Raw genomic sequence first — 25,406 nt, 5'->3', positions numbered from 1 at the left:
TGTCCCAGTCCAGGGACAAACAGTGTCCCTGTTTGTCTGTCCAGTATCTGTGTTCTCCTTCCAGGGATCCCAGCTGGCAGCTTCCTCAAAGAAGGAGGGGTGCAGCTGGTGTCCTTGTCTCCCACCCTGACCCCAGTGCCATGGGGAAGAAGCAAGGACTGAGGTGGGGACAGGACCAGCCCCCACTTGCCTCTTTGCCAGCCCATGGCAGGGTGGTCATGCCAAGGGTACTCCTGGGGCTGTACTTCCATGCCCTTGGCTGCCACCAGGACAGACAGAATTTACACCCTGACAAACGGCTGCCTCCCTGCAAAGTTTCCTCCAATTCCTGCACCGTGCGCTGCTGGCTGAGCCCGAGTCAGTCTAAGGGAGCTGCAGTTGGCACTGTCCACCGAGCTGGACACCCGTCCTATTCCTCCTTCTCTCCATTTCCCTGTGGCCTTTGGAAGGTCACCACCACTGCAGGATTCCGCTCTTACGGAAAAAGGCACTTCCCTCCTGTTCTGCTCTGAGGAAGGTGGAAGATTGGGTGTGAGCAAACGCAGGGGTGGGAAGTGGGGAGACTGCATTCACCACACGGAAGAACAGGTGGTCAGGGTCCGTGACTGTCTTGCCCTAGAGACACTATGAGCTGCCTGGGTGGCCAGTCCTTGGGATCTAGGTTGGACAAACAAGGCCCTGAGTCCCAGAATGCCTGTGTCCCAGCGTGCCTGGGTCCCAGTATGCCTGGGTCCCAGCATGCCTGGGTCCCAGCAGCATGCCTGGGTCCCAGTATGCCTAGGTCCCAGTGGGCCTTGATCAGACTATTAGAAAGAACTGAGGTGACCACACAGTGACTTTTGTCAAGTCAGCCTGGCAGTGGCCACCCAGGATATGAGAAGAGGCCCACGCATGATATCAGCACAGCATCCTGGCTCCTAGCACTGTATCCACAGCCCTGGTCCTTAGAACTCCTGTGGACATTACTTGTCTCAGGCCTACCAGCTGTGCCTTTCCATGGCCCTCCACTCCCCCCACCCCACCCCACCCCAACTCCGCAGGCCTCTGGGGTAGTCCAGCTGTGGAATAGCTTAAGAAATGGAACATTTCAGCTCTCCAAGAGGCTTGCACACCACTATAGTCTGGTGACATACTAACCCCTATCACCTTCCTGGGGCTCAAGACTTGCAGTACAGGAACCTGGTTAATTTTGTTCAGTCCATTTCCCAAGCATATGTGGTTGTCATGTACTTGATCCCATAATAGCCATGAAACAGATTTGGAAAATCACCTGCCCAGGCAAGAGGCTGAGGTCACAGCAGGGACTCCACTCCTGTCCCTGCTATGGCTAGGGATTTCAGCCGTCCTTGCTCACACTGATGGACAAGACTTGGGTCATTGGTTCCAGTGCAAAGACCTGGCATACCTGGTCACAGTCACACTTAGCAGGGTTATGGCCCTCCCAGTTGCCTGTTCCCTCATCAGGCTCTGGACCTTGTCACAGCCTTTGCTGTGTGTAGGAATGTGGGGCAGAACTCCACAACACATTCTAGAACTTCCTGACAGGTTGGTTTGGGCATTGCTGATGAAATATGGATAACCCCAGGAGCCTTCTAATGGGTCTGAAGACCAGACAGCCAACAAAGACGAGGGTGAGTCCCCACAGTTTATTATGGAAGCCAATAAAAGAGCCACATTGAGTATTTCACAAAATGCATGACATTCATTGTTGTAATATGCAACATGGAATATTATATACACATCAAAACCACACGACAATCAAAACACACACACGGCACCAGCTCATACCAAAACGAAACACACAAGTGCTTTCTCAATATTAAAACAACTGTGATAAAAACATATTAATATTTTGAACCATGTTTACAATAAAGAACAATTCATATTTTACTAAATAACAAATATTTAACAGCAAAAACTTTATACTAAATATCTATTTTGAATTATAACAAAAATAGTACTTATAATAGTTTATAAAGACAGACACAAAATTATAACATTTATGAAAAAGAAGTTTTGTGTATAAAATAATAGAAATCCGGGCAGGATCAAAATGGTTGCCCAGAACGCACACGCCAGCGCCTAACTTCAAAAGTGCTTCAATCCGCAAGCCCGTGGCGGGAAGTCTTGTGGGGTTTAATTCTTTAATGTCAAGTTACAATAGTTAGGAATGTGAGAATACATCACCCATTAATGCTACCACAATAAAACACACGAACACGGAACAGACACATCTACAGAGGTGAGACAGGTGTCACCCCACAGGCGCCCGGGCTAGGCCCCTTTGCCTGTTACCTTTGAGACCCACCCAGGCAGACCATCTTTTCTCCCCCCTACCCTCACACGGATCCCTCTCAGCTTTTCCTTCTCCACGCCTCCTGGGCTGGCCCCCTGAAAGGGAAGGCCCCTGAAGCCTGCCGGGGCCCTCCAGTCTCCCTGCCCCTCACCAGGGCCAGAGTTACGACATGCCACATCTTCAGTCTGAAACAGATGGTTGCCGGCAAGCAGGGTTAGCGTGCGGGAAAATGACCCTTCCAGGCACTGAGCTGGTTTGTGGGGCAGCATGCACCTACGTCCTACGCTTTGACGAGTCTTTACACATTTTGGTCTGTTTCAGAACTGGAAAAGGAAATGGAGGGATCACACTTATTTTTAATTTCACATTAATTTTGCTGCTAACGTCTGTTCTAATGGTCTTGTTTGTTTGGGTTCTGTCAGGAAAACGCAGGAGGCCACTGAAACATTTGGAAAGCACAGCTTACATAGGACATCCTGTGTGGCTGGTGAGATATGGCTGCATTTCCGTGACAGTGGCCGTCTAGGGTCAAGCTGATGTGGGCTGTCATTCTGTGTTTTTATTTTCTTGTGAAGAAGACCCATTGCCCTCGCAACACGCAAAAGCAATGGATGGAAACAAAGGCAAATAGGAATCTGAAAACAGACGAAATTGTCTAGAGACTCACCGGAGCCCCACAGTCTTCCCAGGATGGGTCCTAGGTAATCAGTCCTCAAAATGCCCAGGCTCCTCCCTGTCTGCCCAGTCATCCCCACTGGCCTCTCTGCAACTGAACCACTCTGACAAAACTCACTCATGCCCCATCCTCTTCGTCCTTTCTCCTCTCCTTCCCCATGGCTTTCTGCGGCCTCCCCTGGAGTGTCTCCAGACCCCGAAGGGTCTGAGGCATCTCAGGGGGAGGGCTCTCTCTACCTTACCTCTCTGCTTTCCTGCCCACCCACACCCTGAGCTGGGCTTAGCAGACAGTGGCATGGGGGTGGGGTAGGGGCAGGACAGGGGTGGGGTGGGGAACTCTCCCAAGAGCAAAGGGGCAGAGAGTGAGGGTTAAGGAAGGGAAGACAAGAAGTCCCTTCAGAAGAACCCGTATCCTTACACATCCTCACTAGGGGAGTGGCTGGCACTGGGGCAGGCAGTGAGCGAACAGGAAGTGGTGGCCCCCAGATGCACAAGCCCAGGCCTTATGACAGACAGGAGGAGGGGATTTAAAAAAAAAGCCACCTGGCAGAGATGCTGGGTGTCTGACTCTGAGGTTAAACTGAACATTTGCCTGGAGCCCAGGAGGGCAGTTAACCTTCACTAGGGAGCTTAGACAAGAGCACTGTCTTCTTGCCTCACATAAGCCCTGAAAAGGACAGCTAGGCCAGAGGCTGGCAGCTGTGTGGGGCAGGGGCAGGCATGTGCTCCAGACCTCAGTGTAGCCAAGGTCAGTGAATAAATATGGGCTCGGGGGCAGGGGTGGGCAGCTGGGAGTCCAGCTATAGCCAAAAAACACCTGGCTCAGTGGGTCCCATGGGAGAGGAGCAACACTGTGCCTGCCCAGGGCCACCAAGGAAGATGCTGGGGATTAAGCCTATAGGCCCTGGTACCCCATGATCAGAAGAGAGTAAATAGCAGCAATAGGTAATTTCCAATGTCCAAACTGGTTAGGCTGGTACAGGGCACCCTCAAGGCTGGTGGCAGTTCCTGCTCAGGTTGACATCATTTGAGCAGGGACAAGAGGGGGGGAGGTGCAGGGTGCCAAAGAGTGCTCCGAGCCCCCCTCTTTTCTTCCCTCCTGCCTTCACAACCACTATATCACCAACAAAAAGACAAGGGGATAAAGAGAGGGGGCGTTCAGAAGGTTATGAGCATATTCTGCAGCTCAGCCAACTGGTGCTAACACTGTCATGGGCACACAGAGCCCTGTCCGGGCCCTGTCCCGGGAGCTAAGCTAGGGGGCAGTGGAGATCCAAGAGAGTGGAAGTCAGGAGGGGATGGGCCCTTGTGTATTAGGAGAGGGTTTGCTGGAGCGGAGGCCAGAGGAGGAAATCATAGGGGCTGCTGGCCTCCTATCCAGCCCCTCCCCACCCCACAGGTTTCTGTCTCTGTCCCCTACCCCTCTGCTGGGCTGGGCTGAGACCAGAGTGAGGCTACACTGTAGCGCTCAGCATGGCCTCTGTCTCAGGCAGAATCTCATTCTGATTGGAGTCCAGACCAAAGAACTTGACGCTGAGGCCATCCACAGGGTGCAAGACAGGGACCAGGGTGATACGAGGGAAGGTCCGGGTGGCCAGCTCGAAGCGGCTGGTGCTGGCCAGCTCCACCGCCAGCACCTTCAGGAACAGCTTGGCCAGGTGCTTGCCCAGGCAGGTCCGCACGCCACCGCCAAACGGGAGGTAATGGAAGCGGCCATCCTTATCCTCGCTGCGCGCCTGGCTGAAGCGGTCAGGGTCAAACACGTTCACATCCTTGAACACGGGCGCAGTGTCGTGAGTGTCTCGGATGCTATACATGACACTCCAGCCCTTGGGGATCTGGAAACCCTGGATGAAGACAGAGCAGGGAGTAGGGTGGTGAGGGCCAGAAGAGGCCCACTTACCTGTCCTCATCCTCAGATGTTCAAAGCCTGTCCCTGACCAAAGATACTCCCCCAGTATGCTAGTTCGAGTCTACATCTCTACGGGTCACAAGTAGCATCCCATGTGACATACAGGTTGGCTTCATTCAGTTATACATTTGTGGTAAGTCTCTTTCTTCCACAAGACTGCAAGCTACTAGAATCAGGCACTGTTCCCTGCTTCCCGCCCCCTCCCCCTCCAACATACTAAGGACCCCAAGAGGGTCATCTTTTCCTGGCTAAGCCAAAAGCTCCAGGCACCCCACCAGCAGCAGCACTGGAGCCCAGCCTCACATCAAGTTCGAAGGTCTGCAGCACAGTACGGTAGCCACCGGAGATGGGCGTGAAGAGCCTCATGACCTCCTTGATGACACAGTCCAGGTAGCGCAGGCTGCTGAGCGTGTCCAGGCGCAGGGTACCTTCACAGGGGCAGCCGCCACCGTGCAGCAGTCCCTGGGCCCTCAGTTCCTCCCTCAGCTTCTCCAGCACAGCAGGGTGTTTCAGCAGCTGCATGATCAAGGACGTGCTGGCGCTGGCGGTGGTGGCATAGGCTGCGAAGATCAGCTCCAGGGTACCGTCCTGCGGCAGCAGAGAGAGGCATTCTGGGTTATTTGCAGCAGTCCCATAGGGTGGCCTACACAGCCAGCTTTCTCCAGAGTCCATCTGCACTGGGCCTTACCTCCTGGCAGCTAACGCTTTTGCTCTGAGCATTATTCTCAAAAGGCTCATGGGGGGGTGGGGGGGTGAGGCAGGGGGGCGAGGGTCACAGCCTGACCCCCCCAGCCTGGCTGGAAGCACACTGCTATGACTCAGGGCAGAAGCAAAGGCCTGCTAGTTCCAGAGCTCCAGGTCACTTCTTGCTTAGTGCTGGACTCGGCCTGCCCATTGCAGTGAGCTCATGGAAGGGAAAGGACGTGTTGTAGAGGCTCTGCACTGTGTGTGTATGTGTGCGTGATGGGTAACGAGGTATCTATGCCCTCAGCTTCTTCCTCCATCACCAGAAGAGGGATGCCTTTCAGATGGTCAGATGGGCAGGCAGGGTCTAGGAGCAGCATAATGCAGCAACCAGGACTAAGAGGGGCTGCAGGGGATCCCAGAGGTCCCCTCATCCCAAGGCCTGGGTACTTGCTAATGAGGTTACAGCAGCTTCTCCCCAGCTTCCTGGGGAAGTCTGCAGATACCAGGTAAAGGGGTGCAGAACAGGGGTGCAGGTTGAGGATGAACAAGCCCTCTCCAGTGGAGAGCCCCCAGACAGGGCCTACTGCAGGGCCAAGGGATTGAGGCCCAGCTGTGTTCAGGCAGCAGGAAGGGCAAGAGTCCCAAGCACTACTGGGCAGGCTGTAAGAGGAGGGAGTCCATATTACAATCAAACCTCTCTGGAGTGTAGAGCTGGTCTCCAGTGAGTGGCTTCTGGGCGTATGTTTTCTTGGGACCATGGAATGAACTGAGAAAGTAACCCAGGGATCGGCTTGGTGGGAGGTGCCAACAAAGGCTCTTTGTAGGCCTAAGGGTCAGTGTTCCAAAACATCTTAAGAACAACAGAGATGGGTATGGGTAGGATATAGCATGTAGGACCTGGCCACCCCAGGACATAGTGCACCCAGCCCCAAGCCATGTGCTACTACGAACAGAACAGAACAGCCCCAGGCATCCTTCAGAGCACGGGCAAAGATGCCACTCTGCTTCTGCCTCAGCACCGCTGGGCACAAGGTAGCCATTGTGGCTGCTGCTCAGGAAGCTGACTAGAGAGGTAGCAGCCAGGCAATCTCCTGCTCTGGATGAGGGAAGTGAGAAGGAGAGTACCATGGTAGACATGGCACTGCCCACCCACCTTCAGCTCCTGCATGGTCATCTCCTTGCCATGTTCCTTGCTGCTCTCAATGAGAATGTCCAGGGCATCCGAGTAGTCTTTGCCCTGGGTACACTGCAGCTTCTCACGGATAGCCTTCTCGAGGCCTTTCTGAAGGATCTGCCGAGCTTGGATGCCCTAGGGGAAAGTGGACCATCAGCTCTTCTTGAAGACAGGACTCTTTCTAAGCCTCTGGCACATAGGAAAGGCTTCAGACCCATCCTGTTAGGATCTCTGCTCTCCTCTGTCTGTTCCCATGTCCTGTGCTCCCTCCCAGCACCTGTCCGCAGTGTGTTTCCCTCACAAAGGCAGACTTCTACCCTCTCTTCCCAGGCACTGGGTACTCACCCTTCGGTAGCCACTGAAGGGAAGGTCCACAGGAAGAGAAAAGACATTCTCCACAAACTGCTGGTATACCTCGAAGAGGTGGCCCAGGTCCTCCTCAGGGATGCTGAAGCCCAGCAGCACACGCACGGCCATTCGGAAAGTAAGTCGCTGGGCCTCCTGATACACATTGATGGCCTCAGGCTGGCTGCTCCAGGCTCGCAGTGTGTCCTGGATTACCAGTTGGATCTTGGGCAGGTAGCTCTCTAGCGCCTCGTGGCTGAAGATCTTGGAGAAGACCTGAAGGGACCGGAGGCAGGTGGTAAGGGACCTGCTGCCCACACCCCTCCTGCTAAGCTCCCTGGGGGTGGCTCCAGCCCAGATCCCTGTGCAGTCCCTTACACTGAGCCCTCGGGTTACTGCCTGTGTCTGTAAGAGAGTGGGGGTGGGGCTCTCCAAGCCTTGGGGCACCACAGGGGCTAGGGTGGGGCCACACAAAGGACTCTGCACTTCTGTCGAGGGGCTGAGTCCTAGGCCCTTGGGCAGAAGTGTCAGGAGAGAAGGGACAAAAGTGTCTGGTCACGGCACATAGAGGAAATAAGTATATGGCTCTCCTCCGCTCCACTGGCATGCAGGCAAGAGGAGCTATCACTACATAGAAAGCAGGACTTTCTGGGGTCCCACATTGTCATCAGTCCCCATGTAATGACTATTGGGTGGAGCTCTAGGAAGCACAGAGGCTGTACCATCCAAACATCTACTGTGTGGCCAGGCTTAGAGGAAATAGTGCTCTACCCCCAGGAGATGGCAGAAAGAAGACCTTTAATTCTGAGCATCTTCTAAGACTGTCAAGAGTCCCCGTTCCCATCTCCTGGCCTTGCATCCATCCTCCTGATTGGCTGAGCTGTGCCCTGCCTCCACCCCACCATGAGCATGTTTTCACACAGCTACCCTCTGGCCAAGAGAGGGAGGGTGTCTGTTTACTTCCTCATAGCCTGTGGGTCTACTTATATCCCCAGACGCAAGTCCAGAGCAGGAGGTACCTCCAGAGCTGGGAAAAGAAAGAGGGGGAGTTCAGGGGAGGATGCCCACCCGCCGGGGTGCGCGCGTGCAAAACCACACAAGCACACTGCCCTCCCGCCTGCCCCCTGAACACAACCACCGCACAAACTGTAAATGTGAGAATTTCCCCTGCAGTCAGCTCATGGAGGAAAAGGTAACATTTTCCTGGCCTGTGCCCTGCATGGCTAATGGGAGGGCTGGTTTGCAGAAATAACAGTGCTGGCCCTTCAGTGGCCCAGCCACTTCGCACAATGGCACTTTCATTTCCCAATCCCCAGTGGGCAGAGGGAGGGGAGGGAGGCCAGTGAGGGGCAGAGGACCACACTGTCCAGGCCAGTCCCACTGCCGAGGAGCAGCCTAGACGAACAAGGGTGACAGGAGGTCTTCTAAGTCACTCCCACCTTGCTCAGTTTTGGGGAGTTCTAGGGAATTTCCTGGCAGGGGGCTTCAGCAGCTACTTCTGGTCAGAGGGTTGTAGGGGAAGACTGTATTGGGTGCCTGAGCCCTTGTCCTGATGTTTTTGGAACCAGGTTCAGCCTTCGGCCAATGGGCCTTGAAGGGGGTAGGAGAGTGGGCCCCCATCCTCAGGATTCCAGTCAGTGACTACTGACCAACAGAAGGCTCTACAGAGAACAGAGCTCTGTGGGTTCACCAAGAAACAGTGGGGAGGCTGGAGGCTAACTAACTGGGACAGAACACTGTGAAGAAGCTGGCTATGGGGTAGGGGGAGAGAGTGAGGCCATATTGAATGAGAACCAGCAAGCTCCTGGAAATGGGATAGGGTAGGAAATGGCCCGGTGGAGATCTGGGTCCAAAGATGGCATATGCAAGAGGGATAGTACAGAGGTCATTGTCACCAGAACCAGACAAAGTCATGCAAGCCATCGGGACACAGCAAGGAAGGTCAGATTGGGTGTCCAGGGACCTAACTTAAAATCAGGGATTTGCCACCCAGCTCAGTGTGTATCTGTAGTCATGTTGATCACTCCAAGGCTTTGGTTTCCTTATCCATCAGGTGGTGAGACTTACCCAAGAGACCTCTGGGATGTTTGCAAGACACATAGCCTCTTAGCACCTATGTCTTTCTCAAGAAGAAACCCTTTCCAGCAGCAAAGCCCCATAACACTTGAGCCCTGAGGAGACAGCATAGCACCCCACACCCACACCACACCAACGGCACAGGCTACCCTAAAGGCTGACAGAAGAAGAGCATCCTGAGAGGGGCCCACTGGGATCACGAACAAGCAAGCCCCTTAGGTTACATTCCCTGCGCCATCTAGTGACAGCTAACTGAATCACTTCTCTGGCCAGAGGGGCCCAGGAAGGCAGGGACAATCCAGAAAGACTTGGAGGATCTGGGGCTGAGCAAGGAACCCCATGGCAGGGGGTCCAAACTTGTCCCCAAGTGGGAAGGAGTCCCGAGAAAGGCCAGCAACCAGGGCACTCTCCCACTGGAGCCCCGAGGAGAGGAGTGAAAGACCAGGCTTCTGTCTAGACCAGCCTCTGGCTTGCTGCTCCTCTGGGTTGTTTCCCCATCCACTTTACAACGTTCATCTAGACGTTTCAAGTCCCTTTCCACCCAGATGTTCCCCGGTTCTCCTTGGAGGCTTTCCTCCTGCTCTCTTCCAAAAGGTAGATAAAGCTCAGGCAGGAGAACCAAGCAAAGGCTGGTAGCAGGCACTCTAGCAGGGACCTCTGCTCAGAGTCACCAAGTCCATGACCCTGCCTCTGGTTCAGCTGCTCTGGAGACACAGGAGCTTCCCAGGCTCTGGGAGGATGCCAAGTCTGCATCTCTGGGTCTGTGCCCAAGGCTAACAAGGCGGGCACTTCCCAAAGCCGGGCAACCCAGCAAACCTCCAGCCACCACGGAGGACAGGCGGGGGTGCCTGCCAGGGCAGGGAGAGGCCTGGGCCCCATCAGCTTGTTGGATCTGAGGCTGCTGGCCACTGGGGTCAGGCCTGGGCCACAGGGGAAGGTACTTGGGAGCGGCTCAGTTTGAAGACGGTTCTGGCCCAGGAACACTGGCCCTGACCACAGGCAACACAGTGGCCAAGTTGTTCTGTCTTTCATGGGGTCTTCCCTGGGAATTCCCAGAAGGAAGCCAAGAATGCCACACAAAGGTCCATGGAACCAGCCAGGCCCCAACAGAGCTCTGCCGACCAAGCAGCAGGTATGGACTTGGCAAGGGATGGGTGGGTGCAGGGAGGGCAAGGGCAGAGGGTCCTAGGAGAGTCCAGACACCCACCCCAGTATATCTATAGAATCATAAGAAGGCCTGGAAGGAGGAGGATCGCTACACTAAATGTCCTTGGAGAACATTCCCTGGCCCCTTCGGGCTCCCCAATAACACAATTACCTATACTGTCTGTCTCTCTCCTTGTGAATAGAACCTGACTGCACGGAGCCTAGAATGTTCACCAGGGCTTGTCAAAACCTAAATCCCCTCTAATTGTTCTTACAGATGTCTTCTCTCCCAGCCAGACTTTCTCTCGCCTCTACTCGGGTGTCTCTGGGATGGGAGGTCACCTCATACACCCCCACAGCTCCACAGGAGTGTGCCTGCCTGATCAGCCAGCAGTTGAGGGTGGATAGGCAAACTGATGGGCAGCCACAGAAGCTTAGAGGGAGCCCACTGCCCAGCCAGTGACTCAGCTGAGGAGGAATGGAAGCTGATGCCCAGGAGGGGTGGGGGCCAGGCAGGCCACCCAGCCAAGCCACCAGAGCCTCAGCCTGTGGAGTGGAAAGAATAACAGAAGGCGGGCAGCGGTCTGCATAGGGGTGACGCCAAGGTGTGTACTTTGTACTCCAGTAAGGAGGGGACTAAAGAGAGTGTCATTTCCCAGCTGCCTGCAATGCCACCTGGCTTCTCCTTCACCTCAGGCTGTCCTCACTCGTCCCTTCTGGTCACCCCCTTCCCTACCTGCACAAGTCTCCCTCTCTGTGTGTGTATCCTACCTAATCTTTCATAGACCCCCAAAGTACTAGAAGGGTAGGGAAGAACCGGCTGTCCAATTGCTTACCATCTTCCAGCCTCCAAACACCCTTGGAAAGCTGAGAGCCATGAGGGAAGGATTTTTCAGGGTCATAGAGTAGGGTAACTGTCTACACCCTGTGGTAGGATCCTCAAATCCCCGGCTCACACCAATCTTTTTGGACTGGGAAGCCCAGGGTGGCTATAATAATTGGCATAATGGCTCAGGGCCACAACAGACTCCAGCCAAGCCCCCCCCCCCCACCCCGGCCATATTTGCTTTCCAAAGCTAGCAGGGTGAGGGGCCATCAGAGGGACAAAGTGGGGTTGCAAGGAGACAGACATCAGGAGAAGCGCACCAGAAAGGAAGGGATACAGGAAGCAGAAGCCCCCACACTCAGCCAGCCTGCTTCCCTGCACAAGGGCGAGTGAGGGAGGCACCCACACCCAGACACTCAGGCAGCTGGTCTGGGCTTCCTCCCCCACTGACCTTCAAAGAGAACCTCTCCTGCCCCGCCTACTCGGCAGCCCCCCCTCCCCCCCACCCCACCCCTGCCCACTTGCTAGAACTACCTTAATTTCTGGATGAAGGACTTCATCTAGTGGGACAAAGGCTTTGTTCCCCTGGGGCTGTGCTATCTACCTTCCCATGGACCCGAAATCAGCCTGCAGCTTCTGCCCTGAGCCAGGCCTGGATCCATGCCAGCATGTGTATGGCTACTGCCTATGTAATGAGCCAGAGGCATCCAAAGCCTAATGGTGGTGGTGGGGGTAGTCTCCCCCAAGATACTATTACCATGGACCACTCTGACCTCTGCCCAGCTGCTGGACAAGAAACCTACTCTAGTGCCTTCCCACTCCAGGGGTCTTGGGGCCCCGTTTGCCACACTGAAGTCTCTTAGTGCTAAGACCCAGCTCCATCTACAAAAGCACAAAGGAAATGTGGCTGGAGAGCTGGCGGGAGGCTTCCAGAAGTGCTAACTTCTTTTCCTCTCTTGCAACTGCTTGTCCCTACCTCCTCAACCAGACTCCCGCCATTCCTTCCTGGGCAGTAGGGCAGCCACTCAGTACAGTCTGTCAGATAGGACCCTCTGCCCCGGGTTGGGAGGGAGGGAGGGAGAGAGGGAGTGTGAGGCTTGGCTTCCACAGGTGAAACAATCAGAGGAGGGGACACTCTGGAGTTCTCCAGGCAGCCCAACCCCTGCTGGCCCTAGACCACCAGCACAGCCAGGGCCAACATGTGGAGTGCATGCAGTGAGGAGCCTGTGAGGAGCCCTCTCCCCACACATCTGGTTAGACCTCCCAGAGAAGGGGTAGTCGCCCACCTCGATGGAAACAGTGACTCTTCTAGTTCTCAGCCAGCCATGGCCCAGCACACCTGGGCCCCACATCCTAACCAGGCTGGGGCATGGCCCTCTCTGTAATGTGAGCTGCATTACTCTCTCTCTGGCCATAAGGTGGCCTCCAGGTTTTGGCATCTTCAAAACTGGCCCATCTCTTCAGGGCAACATGGGCATTCAGGAACAAGGCCCCTGAGTATTCAAGTCTTGTCCTTCCTATCAGGTTCCACTTCCTAGTACCCGTGACGTTCAGTAAACAGGAGCATGGATCACACTTTAGGCTGACTTGAGAAGGTTCTTACCCGTGTGACCACCATGAAGCAAGCACACATACAGAAAGAGTGTTTTGTTTCTGGAGCCTGGGTCAATGTGTTCTGGCCTCTGACCATTCTCATCCTCGGGGTTAAGAAGGCCAGGAGCTCTGAGGAGGAGGACTGTGGGAGTCCCCACGCTCGCCCTGTTTCCCACCTCATCAGAATTCTCTACTCCTGTCCTGTGTCTGCCCTGGCACTGATCATCTGTCCTCTTCCCTTCCTTGTTCCCTTGCCTGCAGATGGACAATGTGGACTCAAACCTAGGCCTTTCCCACCTGGCTCTGGAAGCCAGAGGGCAACTCAAGAGAAGGGTAATAGTGTGAGCTTCCAAGGCACCAGCCAATCGCAGAGCCCCGTGTGCTTCCCGGGGCCTCACACTCTGGTCCTGATCAAGCCTTCCTCCTTCCCCTCAGCACCTTGTCCCCACCCCAGCTTCCTCCAGCAGCCCCAGCAGGCAGGTCCTGGTAAAGCTGCAGGCTGAGTGATGGATGACTTGGAGGTTCAAATCTCCCTCAGTCTAAATCTGAGATCTCTCTGCATCAAGCCTCTGAAGGGAAGTGAGGCGACAGTAGCTTGGGGCTAGGTTCCCAGAGGTCACAGCTCTCTTTCTCTTAGCTCCTAGAAAAGAAGCCTTGAGGAGTCTAGGAGTCTCCAGGGGAAAACCACTGCTCCCAGCCCCTCCCCCATCTGCCAGCAACGTGTTAACTGCTTCCAGCATCCAGTCAGGCCTTCAGAAGCCCTGCTGTAGAATTCTTGGGAGACCTGCACATCTTCCTTTGATTTATTTTTTTTCTGTCTCTTGTGCCTGCCAAGGAGAACGACCCTCCCGGGACGGATCAGAGAACACTAAAACCCAAAGGCTGCATCAATGATTGTCCCACTACTCCCCCAGTCACCCAGACCACCTAACAGTAGGGCTGCTGGCCAAGGGTATGATCCCCTCGGTCCCCTCTCTCTCCAATCCCTTGTTCTACCACTCCTGCCCGAGGCAAGAGGCCCCCTTTTCTTCTTTTTAGGTTCCAACCTGACTGAGTCCTCTGACCCAATGGAAAAAACAGAGTGAAGGAGCCTTGCAGCCTCCCTTCTGGCGGCTTCCAGCCCAAGGCCGGCGCCCCGCCCGCCCGCCGGCCGGCTCAGCCTTCGGGTTACTGCAGTTCAAACAGCACGTGCCGCCCGCGCTCCCAGCCCAGCGGTGGCGGCGGCGCAGCTGGAGGGGGCGGGGAGGCGTGATGCTTGCGCTCTGGCTCGCCTGCTGCGCGTCTCTGCTCTAGCTCGGGAAATCCACCGGATAAACACCCACTTTCTCTTCCTCTTTCTGGAGGCTGGGTGCGCTTTGAACCTCAGCGCACCTAGACTACGCTCCCACCCCTTGTCTCCCCCCTCCCCGGCCCCCGAACCAGCCTGCGTGCCTGTCAGGGTAGGAGCCCCAAGCCCACCCAACCTATTCCCCTGGCTAGGCCGGGAGGATGCTGCCCACGGGGTATCTCCAGTGCCGCAACACGCAACAGAGTCGCCTTCCAGGCAACCTGTGGCTGCTCGGCCAGGTTTGGTTTTAGCATGAGCGGTCTTTGGGGCTTTCCTGGGGACACTTTGAGAAATGGAGGCTGAGGAGTGAGGGGTGGAACCGTCTGCCCCTCCCCCTTCTTTTTCCAGTAGAGTGGTGCCCCGAGAAACCGCATCCATCACTGCAGACCCCACACGTACAAGCTTTGTCCAGACCATATCCAGGCAGATCCCATTGACCCTAGTGGTGCCCACCATGTGGTGGGGCAGCCAAACAGTGCACCAGAGTGCATCAAGAGGAGGCCCAAGCTGAGCCCGGATTCGGGCAAGAAACCGTCTAGGCAAGGGAGCTTAGATTTCTGTGCTCTTTACTCGAGGAAGGTGGTCCTAAGGCAAGGGTCTGAGCTCTTACCTTGCGCTTGTTGCGATGGATGTCGCCAATGGAATTGGCCACCGTGTTGGGGCCCAGCAGCACGCGTGCGCTCCGCGGCCATTCGGTGCTCACTAGCTGGTGTTCGCCTAGGAGGATCTTGCGCACATTCTCTGCACCGGTCACACGGATCAGCGGCCGCCCTAGCAAGTGTGTCTTGAAAACGTTGCCATACTTCTCCCGGCGCGACGACTGGAAGCCAGAACCCTGCGGGAATGCACCAGAAGCCTCTCAGGGCTCACAGAGGATCTTTCCTGCCCTTGCATCCAGCCCTACCCTAAGCATTGGCCATCCGGTTCCTGTCATCCATCCCCCAACATCCAACACGCGCGCGCGTACACACACACACACACACACACACACACACACACACACCCTCTTACGGGTTTTATTTTTCACGGCGTGCATTAGGACTGGGAAGTTGGGCCTGGAGGGTAATAAATAATGCGAGAGGACAGAGATGCAGGGGCACCCACGAAAGGCTGCTTTTAGTAATGGCTTTGGGGGGTATCCTCGACGGCTGGACCTGAAGCTAGAGCCTGCTTCCCCCACCCCTGCGCGGTGGAGCCTCTCGGAATAAATATTTCCAGGCTCCAGGCCACGGGCTGGCGAGACCCCGCGGGGTGGCCGCAGGCCAAAGATTATTTATAGCGGCAAGTTGTGCGTGCCCGGAGGCTGTCCCCAGAGATGGGGGTTGGAGTTTCCTCTCTGCTCCGGTGTGGCCCTCCGTGGGCTCCGCAGGGTGGAGTCTTGGGCCCAGAGCCACGACTCTCCTGAGGCATTTGTCCTGAGAATAATTGGGACGGACTTTCATCACTGCCCTGAAATTTGGAACTGGAGCACCCGGAAGGTGCTCCGGAGGGGCGGTGGGACGGGGTGCGGTGACCCGCGCAGGTAACCGGATCGCGGGGGGCTCCCGGCCCATCCCTGAGCTCCACACCAACGGCCTGTGGCGCCGGAAACCTTCCTCGCATTCGCCACCCAGCCCGCCTTAACCCTTCTCCCGCCAGGGTGCACTGGGTGCAGAGGGCAGAGAGCCACCTGTCCAGTCTCGCCCGCCCGCCCGACTGCAGAACTGCGGCCCGGCCGGGTCTCCCGCCTTTGCGTCGTGGTCTCCCAGGGACACTTGGGCTCCCTCCACCCGGAGACAGAAGGCTCCCCTTTCCCAGGTTGGCCCCCCTTCTCACTTTCCTTTCTCCCAGGGAAACTATACTCCAGTTAGAAGTGAACACGCCCCAGATGCGAAAAGTGACTACAGAACCCAGATTCCTAATGGCTTTTCCACATGCTTCTGGGCCCGGCGCGCGACAGAGAACGAGCCGGGAACCCCCGCGCCACCTGGAGGGGCCGAGTCGGGGACGCCCCGGTCCAGACGCCGGTTTAGACGGCGCCGGCTCCTTTAAGAGAAGTCGGGCGGAGGTGGGGTGCGGCAGAGGGGGGCACGGAGCGGGGTTCCCGTCCTCGTCTGCCGCGCAGTCTCCCTCGGTCGGTCTCACTCGTCTCTCCTCTCCCGTCTTTTCCTCTGTTTTTCTTTTCTTTCGACACAAAAGTTGGGTTGTGAATTTTCCGAGGTCGCCCCCGCCCCCGCCTCTGATCTGCCTAACTATAATTAAAGTGCGTTTTTTGTGGCTTTAATAAAGAGTTATTTGTCCGCCGTTTCCACGGCCTTCACAAAGAGGACTTTCATAGGGGCGGCCGTTCGGGCCGCGAGTCCAATTTATACAAAAATGTATTTTTAGCCCTGGGCTCTGTTTAGATGGTGCTTAGTGGAAACCGAGAGCCCTTGGAGGTCCCCCGTAAAATCTGATAAATTACTCCGAAAAAAACACCGGATTCGGAGGGTTCGCTTTAACCCCTTAAACACCCCTGGTCCCTCCTCCCGGGGGATCTGACCACCACCACCACCACCCCCGCCCCCGGTGCCCTGGCGAAGGGTGCCTCTCTAAATTCTGTGCTGGCTGCACCACACCCGCAAGGGCCCTTGAGGGGTTGAGAAAATGGGCAAGGGACATGGGGGAGGGGCAGGTCAGGAAACAGGATGGGAACGAAGATTCCGAGGCTTTGCCTTAAACAGAGGGAACCGTTGCCTACTTGAGTTATTTTATTTTCTAAATTCCCGGCTAAAGCCTGGACCACCGCCACAGTTAACCCTTTAAATGTGGAGACAAGAAACAAGCAAAAGAGATTTTGTCTCTAAGGATCATCCGATTGGTTGAAGTGAACCCCACCCGACTGGACAAGCACCCCCCACACACACCGACGGTCCTACTATGAGGCGTGGAGAGACCCCCGGGGGCGGGGAGAATCTCTCAAACCCCTCCATACCCGCCCCTCTCCTGTCACTCGGCTCTCGACTGGGCATGGTTGTGTGTGTGAGTGTGTGTGTGTGTGTGTGTGTGTGTGTGTGTGTGTGCTCACGCGCATTGACTGCACGCGTCTATTAATTTCAAGCCAAGCTTTCTCACGCACGTCTAAACCCATAGGTCTGCGCGCGCGCCCGCTCATCTTTCATTTCTCCTTTTGAGGGGTTGGCGTTGTCTGTTTAGGGATATTCAGGCTGCCCCTAACGTCCGTGATCACCCGCCTGACAAACTCATCTCCCGCTGATACCCTAGAGGTTCACCCCCGCCCCCCCCCCCAAAAAACCCTGTGGTGTATCAAATTGCAAAAGCGATTGTCTAGCATTGGACGAGGTTAACTCCAGGTTAATCTGCCTGCTACTTACCTGGGTCTGGTCCTCAAGGAGCCTGGCCCCAATTGTCACCGGAGTGGAGTTGTGAGGCTTCCAGCTGCATAGGCACACTCTGGATTTCTTGCATACCTCTCCCGGTTTCCCTGTGCTAAACTGTCCCCACCCAATAAGCAAACAGACCCTTTTCCCCGAAAGCTGAGAGCTCTCAGCTTTCTTGCCTCGAATTTCCCTTAGGTTACCCTTTTCCTCTCCCACCACAACACACAGACACAGACGCGCGCGCGTGTACACACACACACACACACACACACACACACACACACACACACACACCCAGAGCTGTGACTAGCACCTTGTACCAGCCCAATTGGACCTGAGCTGGATACACTGCAGGATACTGCCCGGATCTTAATGTGGGCCATTCCAAGCTGCCACTGGCCCTCTCCTCCTTTACCTCTCGGTGTCTAAGTAGATACCCAGGACGCTAACACAGACTGGAAAGCTAAGCGACGCCCCTCCAGATTTGCTCCCCAGAGCTCTTTGCGCACCCCTGCTTGGGCGCCCGCAGCCCAGGCGCTTCACACTTGGGAGCTCTTCTTTCTGCTCCTCAGCCCCCCAAACGCCCCCACACCCCTCCATCCGCTCTCGGAACTAGCTCACCCGGCACCCCGAGGACTCCAAGGCGCGCTGCAGGCGAGCTGGGGAAACCCAGGCGGCGCCGACTGAGGCCGAGAGGGGCGGGGCGGGGACCGACGCGTCCAAGCGTCCGAGTGTCCGAGCTACCGGCGCCCCCTGGCCGGGTCCCCGCGGCTAGCGGACTCCGGGAGCGGCTAGCAGGGCGAGGGTGCGCTTACCTGTAGCAACCAGTGGCCCGTCTCTCCGATGAGCGGGAATCCCATGGAGCCCTTGGGGATCGGCAGCTTGCAGCTCTTGTCGCGGGTAGCCGCCCAACGCAGCTGCCACAGCTGCTGCGACACCGCCAGGAGCAGCGTCACGGACACCAGGCACGCGGCGAGGGTGGCCAGCGCCGACACCAGCTCCAAGCCCTCAAAGAGCATGTTGGCGGCCGCTCGGGGGATTGGCTGTGCGGGCCGCGAAGGGGGAGGGGAGGGCCGGACCAGAGTGACGGGGGAGGGGAAGCTGCGGCCGGGGGTCCTGGCACCCCTCGGAGAAACCCCCAGATGGGGCCGAGAGAAGGGGTCTGAAGGCTGCGAGGTGATCGAAGAGAGGGAGGAAAAAGATTTCCTGGAAGAAGAGAGGAGACACACGAGGCGACTCGAGGTGTAACTTTGTTTGTTTGTTGTTTGTTTGTCCCTTTATGCGGGCTTAGGGCTGCTCTGGGAAGGTGAGATGGAGCAGAGTCAAGCTGGTGAGCCTGCTCTCCCCTCGACCATCACACTAGAAAAACTTTGGAAAACTTTATCCGCTAGGAGCCTCTCGGAAGCCCCTTCCCTGCTCAAAGCGAGGGGGGCAAAAAGAAGGGGAACCGAGAGCTAGCGGAAAGTGAGATCAATTTATCAAAAGTATTCCTCCAAAATTCCCAGGTGCATAAAAAAGGGGGGAATCGGAATCCAAAAATCCCAACGAACCCAGAAACTTTGGGGGCTTGGGAAAAGGCTCCCCAGATGAGGCGAGTGCGGAGGCTGGAGCGGCCGCGGCCCCCGGAGGCGGGCGAGGCGGGCGCGTTGGCCCGGGCGCGAGTGCGGAGTCGGCGGGCCGCAGCCGGGAAGGGACGCAGCCGGCGACAGAGCCCCGGGCGGGCGCTGGGGCGGCGGCGGCGGGCGGGAGGGGTGAGGCGGGGTGGGGTTGGGGGAGGAGGTGGAAAACCCGAGCCCGGCTATCTATCAATTAAGAAAAGGCAGTCTGTCCCGGGACGCAGTCTCTCGGCTCTGGAGTTGCTGTTGGGGGAAAGAAAAGAGAGGAGGGGGAAAAAAAAAAGAAAGAAAGAACGGCCAAGGGGATGAAAGAGGGGGAAAGCAGGAGGCAGGACTTCAGGGCTGGTGGTTTGAAAAGCGTCTCTCAATCTGATTTGATCCAAGGCAAGGCGATGCGTGTGTTTATATAGAGGCGGGAGGCGCGCCGTGGGCTCGCGGCCAGCACCCCCCCTGGGCGCGCTCACAAAGCGGGAGGCGTGGTGAGAGGCCGGCCGGCTGCCGAGCGTGTGAGCTCCCGCCGGCCTCCCGCCCAGCCGCCCCGCCCGCCGCCCGCCGGGGACCCACTTGTAGGCGCCTCAGGATCAAACTCAGTTCACCTCGCGCCTTCTTTTCCTTTTCGCCCGCGTCTCGCCGAGTCCAGCACCTAGGGACGGAGGAGATGAGACACACGCCCCCGCGCGCGTGCACACACATTCGCGCGCGCGCACGAAGCCCCTCCACCCCCACCCACCCACACACCAGACACATGAGTGCGCCAGCGGTGGGCACTCTCTTGGTGCCCAAACCCATCCTCTAGCTTCCTGCGGTCCCCTTGATTGGGGATTGCCAGAAGTCTCTACAGGTACCCCATCCCGCGGGATTCCACGGGACTCTGCAGACTGCAAGTACCACATAGGTGTCATTCCCTCCGAATTGCCTCTAGCCAGGGTCCCCAATCCTAATCTCTGCATCTCCAAACCCCAGTGGTCAAGGTCCACATGTCTCTTACCCTAAAGGCCTGGAGGGTCACCAGTCCCTGTGTGTGTCCCGGGCTACTGACGCTGAACTCCTCTCTAACACCTCCGAGGACACCCCCACCACACACACACACACACACACACACACACACACACACACACACACACACACACTGTAGCTACAAGTCAGCAGCCAGCATTGCTTTAACTAACTGCAATACTGGTCCCGGAAAACGTCCAGCGCCCGAGACAAATGCGGTGGCCCCTGCAAGTAGGAGGCCTGTACAAACGTTCATTGATACGTCTGAATAAGGAAACATGTCTGTGAGCGCAGCCACCTTCTCAGAGTTTTCCACAGAGAGTCCAGAGCGTGTGCCTGTGTGAGGTGTGATTATGGCTCCAGGTCGCACCTGCGTGTGCTCCCGCCTGGCATCGACCCGACGTTGGTGGAGAAGTGAGTCTGGGAGTCTCTCCATAGACGTGTATGTCTGCGCATCCATGGATCTGCCTGTTATACAGCCTCTCCTGGAGAGTCTGGGACGGAGCTGTGCACATCAGCCCTGACATCTATCTGCCTGAGTAGTACGTGGCTCTCCCTGCGCAGCCCTCTTGTCCTCTTGTTCCCCTCCCACACTCCCGGAGCAAATAGCATTAACAAATCATCCTAAACATCCCAATTATGGTGTAGGGTGCTGGACTTGAAACTAACCCGCCCTTCACTGTCCATCGTCCCTTGCAGCCACTACTGGATCTGCTGTCCAGCTCCTTAGCAGAAAATGCGCGAGAGCGTCTAAGATGCGCGCCTGTGTTCGGCTAGAAGAGCGCTCTGACAAGGCGGGCGTGCTGAGCTCTTCCAGCCCGGCTCAGGCTGCTAGTGCAGGGTCAGCTTATGCTCACTCTCTGCCCTGGAACCCCACCTGGTGGATAGTTGTAGTACTACATCTGCAGGGACACTATCTGGCTTCCCTTCCCTTCCTTAATTGTCTTTTTCTAGCTGAACACCAGCTCCAATCGGCCAAATTAAAGGCATTCCTAGGGGTTCAGTTTAAGAACCCTTAGAATGACCACCCACACAGAGCAGATGGAACTTGGCCACTACTTAACCACCGTGACCCCAGAAATAGAGAGCTGGGGGGGGGGGGTATCCACCTAGGGGGAATTTTACTTTACAGGACTGCTTGACCACCAAGAGCAGCGAGGCCAGCAGTATTCCAATCTCTCTGGGATGGGGGCAGAGTTTGATTGGGGAAGTTTTGAGGGCCCTGCTGTCTTGAAGTACCACCTAAGATTCCCAGACATACCACCTTCCATTTTGCCTGTTTCTTCAGGCAAACCCACCACAGGGCCATCTAGCTGTGGGCAGAGGGACATGAACACAGGCAGCTGCAGGTTCACATCGAGGTCGGAAGAGAGCAGGCACGGAACCTATACAAGGCCATCCACACGAGATCCTGCCCACAGCCAGGAAGTTCCCCCTTTCAGCCACCAGACCGAAACCACAGGACCTGCCCACTCTGGGGTCACAAGTCCACCCTTCCCAGTGTGTCCTCCCACTCTTTGGCTTCGGGGACTCTTGCTTCTCTCTGCCTGGCCTTTCTTCCCACTCAAGTGTGAAGTGGGAGGGAACATGGAGGGAATTCTAACTCCTTACTGCTGAGCTGCCAAGTGAGGTCCTGGAGAGTGTCCACGGGGACACATGGCCCCACAGCAACAGCTGTGGTATTTCCTAATGGGAAGTGTCTCTTCAACTCCCAGGCAGACATGCGAGCGGTCATATGCAAGGCTTCTCTGAGGTGCCGCAGGCCGATCAGAATGCTGTCTGACCGAGCTTGTGAAGAGGGAGACAATCTGTTAGTGCCCTGGCTGGACTTCTGATCCTCATGTCAGATGGAGGCTTGATCCGCAAGCCTGTCCTAAAACCATTGACCATATTAGCCCTGAATCCTGGTCACTGTCTGTGATTTCTGGTAGAGTCTGTACAGACAAGCATTTCCAGGTTCACCTTGGGCCACAGAGTACAGCCATTGTCTTCCGGACTGTCCCTAAGCTAGGACTCAACGTACAAGTCTCCTGAGGCAGGTTAGGGTTCTAGGTCAGAGTACTTCTGTCATCCAGAACTTGAAATGACCTGCTTGTCCCCAGATGTGCTCCCCATCCAGGCCAGGGCTGCTAACCTCAGTAACACTCACAAAAACCTTTCCCAGCCCAGATACATCTAGGGCTTCCTATTCTTGCCTGCAGTACAAGGAAGCCTGGGTTCAGGGAGTGTCCTTAGAGCACTCCAGACACTTTCAAATGAGCCAGAGCAGACTGGGACCTTAGTCAGGGGACACTGGGTCAAGGGAAGTCCTGACCAAGTGACATTTGCAAGGCTTGGAAGACGGGCCTGAGAGAAAATGGAGGGTAGGCCTTAAGTATTGTTGAAGTCTGAAGACAAGGAGCAAGGCAAGTTCCTCCAGGGTTAAGAAACCCCTGCGCAGGCACAGATCTGTCTCAAGGCCCACTCGTTAGGACACAGAGCTACCAGGATGGCTGCCTGTTCCCAGCTCCGTATACAAAGTAGTGATAACAGTGCCCTTCCTCGCCCTTCTCTGTATACATTCCTGGTTACCCACAGCTTCCTTCTGCATGTTACACACAGTGCTGCAAGGTAACACTGTTTTTAGAGGGCTTTGTATACCCGTTTGATGAGAAAACTGCCCACTGTTTGCTCTATTTCCTCTCCTACCAACTAACATATCCCCTGAGTTGGGGCACACTATTGAATAGAGGAAATTCTCCATTTCATAACTCAATTTTCATAGCTTAGGCCCTGATTTTTTTCTAGTTGATGCTTCAGTTTCTTCACTCCAAAACTTCTCATTCCTCTAGCCAGAGATGAGTAAAAATGGGAACAAAAGGAAGTTGGGGACAAAGAGACAGGGCAGTGGTGGGTGGGAAGAATGCCTGGGCACTTAAGGACCAACTGGGTTTGCTTAGTGTCTCCCAGCTGTCCGTGGACAGTGTAGCTGGAAGGAAGGATAAGACCCCAGAGTTCTCTCTGCCTGCACTGCTAGCCCCAAGGAGCCCTTGGAAAGCTCACCTCACAGCTCCCTTTTCTCCTGTTCTGTTCTAAAGTCCCTCTGCACCCTGCTTAAAAGGGCCCCAGTCCCTTCCTGGGAAGGCAGGGCTTGCCCCGACCATTTTGCAAAGCTGAGGTTGGAACTGCAACCCCTGTAGGTAAGAAGTGGCCCCTCTGCCCTAGATTTCTGTTCTTTCCCCATTCTTCTCTGCGCCTTTGCCCACCTTCTCGCCTCTCTGTGCCCTCCCCCAGAACAGGCACCCGGCGCAAGGCCAGTGGTAGCCCTCTGGTGTCCAGAAACTCAAGGACAGGTTAGAGGACATTCTATGAGTGTGCCCTTGCTCTTGAGGGAGGGGCTGGACCCCCACTGTCTAAGCTACTATAAAAATCACCCCCAGTTCTAGGGACTGCCTCTCCAGAGCCTGCAGAACTAAATGTTCCATTTTCTAGCATGGCTTCGGGCTGTCTGGCTATGCAGAGAACTCAGCGACCCCTTCAAAACTACCACCTGCCTGAACCCCACCAGCCCACAGACTCTTTGGAGGTGCCATCCTGCTGATCACTGCTGCCAAGTCCAAGGGTGCATTCAGTTCTTGCCAATCTGTCCCTCAGGTCTTCTTTCTTTTCCTGTCCCTTATGGAGACTGCCCCGACTCTGCACCCACACCCAGGTACCTTCAACTATTTTTTAAAAATAGATAACAGTCTACACACAAAAGGTTCAATCTGGCAGAGGCCTGACTCCTCACTCCCCACTCCACAGATAGGCCTGGCTAGAAGGAGCCCCTCACCCACCCACCTACAGCCCTCTGGGAAAGAACTTTCTCTGTTCCCTACTAGACAGCAAAGTCCGAATGCACTCCTCACCTGGGGAGGCCTCAGGTCCAGACACTTTGTCCAGAAGGAAATTATTTCAGAGAAGTGGAAATCTTCCCAGCCTCTCCCATCGAAGGCCCCAAATGCAGACCTCCTTCTGGACCCCACCTAGTCCAGTCCAAAGCAATCTGAAAATGGACTTGCCGATAGAGGTTCAAGGAGCGCAGCCGACAGATGTGCTCAAAAGAAGAGCCTGCTCGATGACGATGGGCTATGGGCAGTGCCCCAGGCTGGCCGTGGCTGGCAGGGACACTGTCGCAGCGATGGCGCTCCCTCAGACCCAGGGAGCCAAGAGCCCTTTATAGCCTGAAACCTGCCCTGGCACCGCCCACTGGGCGGCTGCAACCAGGGCCTGCAATGAGAGAGTCGCTGGGAGTCGGGAGGGCATCCATTCCAGGACTTCAGGGCCAGGCCCGCGCACAAAAGTCTGGGATTCCACTTTCTCCCACCCTAGGCAACTCTATGTCCTGGTATGCATGAGTCAGTCTCTCTCTCTCTCTCTCTCTCTCTCTCTCTCTCTCTCTCTCTCTCTCTCTCTCTCTGTGTGTGTGTGTGTGTGTGTGTGTGTGTGTGTGCACGCACTCCTGCTTAAGCGTCCATTCAAAGACATCAGATCCCTTTCCCCTGTGCTCTTTCTCTGGCAGCAGTTTTTGAAAGGATGGGGACAGCAGTGTGTTTCTGCTCAGTTTATCAAGTTACACTCAGTGACAAGGGACTGAAGGACAATCAGGATCCAAGGAGAAAAAAAGAAAGCGTGACAGGGAACCCAGAGCTTTTGTGGAAGGTAAAACACCAACAGAAAAAGGCTGGCCGGAGCATGAAGTGAACCTGCCTGTATATTGCTTGGTGTTACAAACTGCTTCCTCCAACCTCCTCTGCATCTTCTGAGATCCCAGGGACCCCAGAAATACAAGTGTGTCGATTTGTGAATAGAGCGCTGTCCACTTGGGCAAGGACTGAATCAGACAAGCTAGAGTGTGGCCTCCTCCCTCCTGGGCTGTCAGGACTCCCAAGATCTCCTCTCCCCTCCCCCACCCCCGTCCCTATGCCAAGGAAGCATCCCCAGAGAGGTCACTCAAGAAGGTCCCCTCTGTTCCCCCACTGCAGCCCATCTAGCCAGCTTCTCTTTAGGGACACAGTGGGGACAGAGATGGGGTGGTCTCCCTGCTAAGCCAGGCTCCATCTTTTACCAGGATGGCTGAATGGACAGGGATGGACTGGCAGGGTTGGTTTGTGGCAGAAGGGGGTTCATAGGAGCACTGGACTGCTTCTCACAGGAACAGAGGACAGAGCGGCAACCAGAAGCAGACAGACAGTCTAGGAGAAAAGCCCAGGAAAGAGAAGCAAGATCCCCACCCCATCGGCTTTCTCCAGCCTAACTCATTGCCCCCAGCTAAGCTGGAGATCTAGTTGACAGATTCCTCAAGTTAAAAATGACTGGAGTTACTTCCTCCTGCCTGTGGCCTCTGTTCCTGCAATCTC

At 55.8% G+C, this 25,406-nt stretch overlaps 1 protein-coding gene across 3 annotated transcripts; it reads right to left on the bottom strand.

Moving 5' to 3' along the window:
- Positions 1-1,631: 1,631 nt before the first annotated feature.
- On the bottom strand, positions 1,632-24,190 carry LOC118579898 (cytochrome P450 26B1). Of its 3 annotated transcripts, none has more exons than XM_036181682.1 (7): positions 23,916-24,190; positions 18,232-19,675; positions 14,668-14,892; positions 7,090-7,365; positions 6,724-6,879; positions 5,187-5,471; positions 1,632-4,818 (listed from the first exon to the last, which is right to left on the bottom strand). In XM_036181682.1, exons 2-7 carry the CDS (start codon positions 18,433-18,435, stop codon positions 4,426-4,428), a joined length of 1,539 nt encoding a protein of 512 aa, XP_036037575.1. In that variant the 5' UTR covers positions 18,436-19,675; positions 23,916-24,190; the 3' UTR covers positions 1,632-4,425. The 3 variants fall into 3 exon arrangements, with proteins under 3 accessions (XP_036037575.1, XP_036037577.1, XP_036037576.1); XM_036181684.1 differs by having other exon boundaries at positions 18,232-18,622; XM_036181683.1 differs by lacking the exon at positions 23,916-24,190 and adding an exon at positions 21,640-23,861.
- Positions 24,191-25,406: the final 1,216 nt, after the last annotated feature.

This window comes from Onychomys torridus, chromosome 3, assembly GCF_903995425.1.
Source record: "Onychomys torridus chromosome 3, mOncTor1.1, whole genome shotgun sequence".
NCBI lineage: Eukaryota > Metazoa > Chordata > Mammalia > Rodentia > Cricetidae > Onychomys > Onychomys torridus.
Note: the sequence above shows the minus strand (reverse complement) of the source record. Positions and strands in the feature narration are given on the sequence as shown.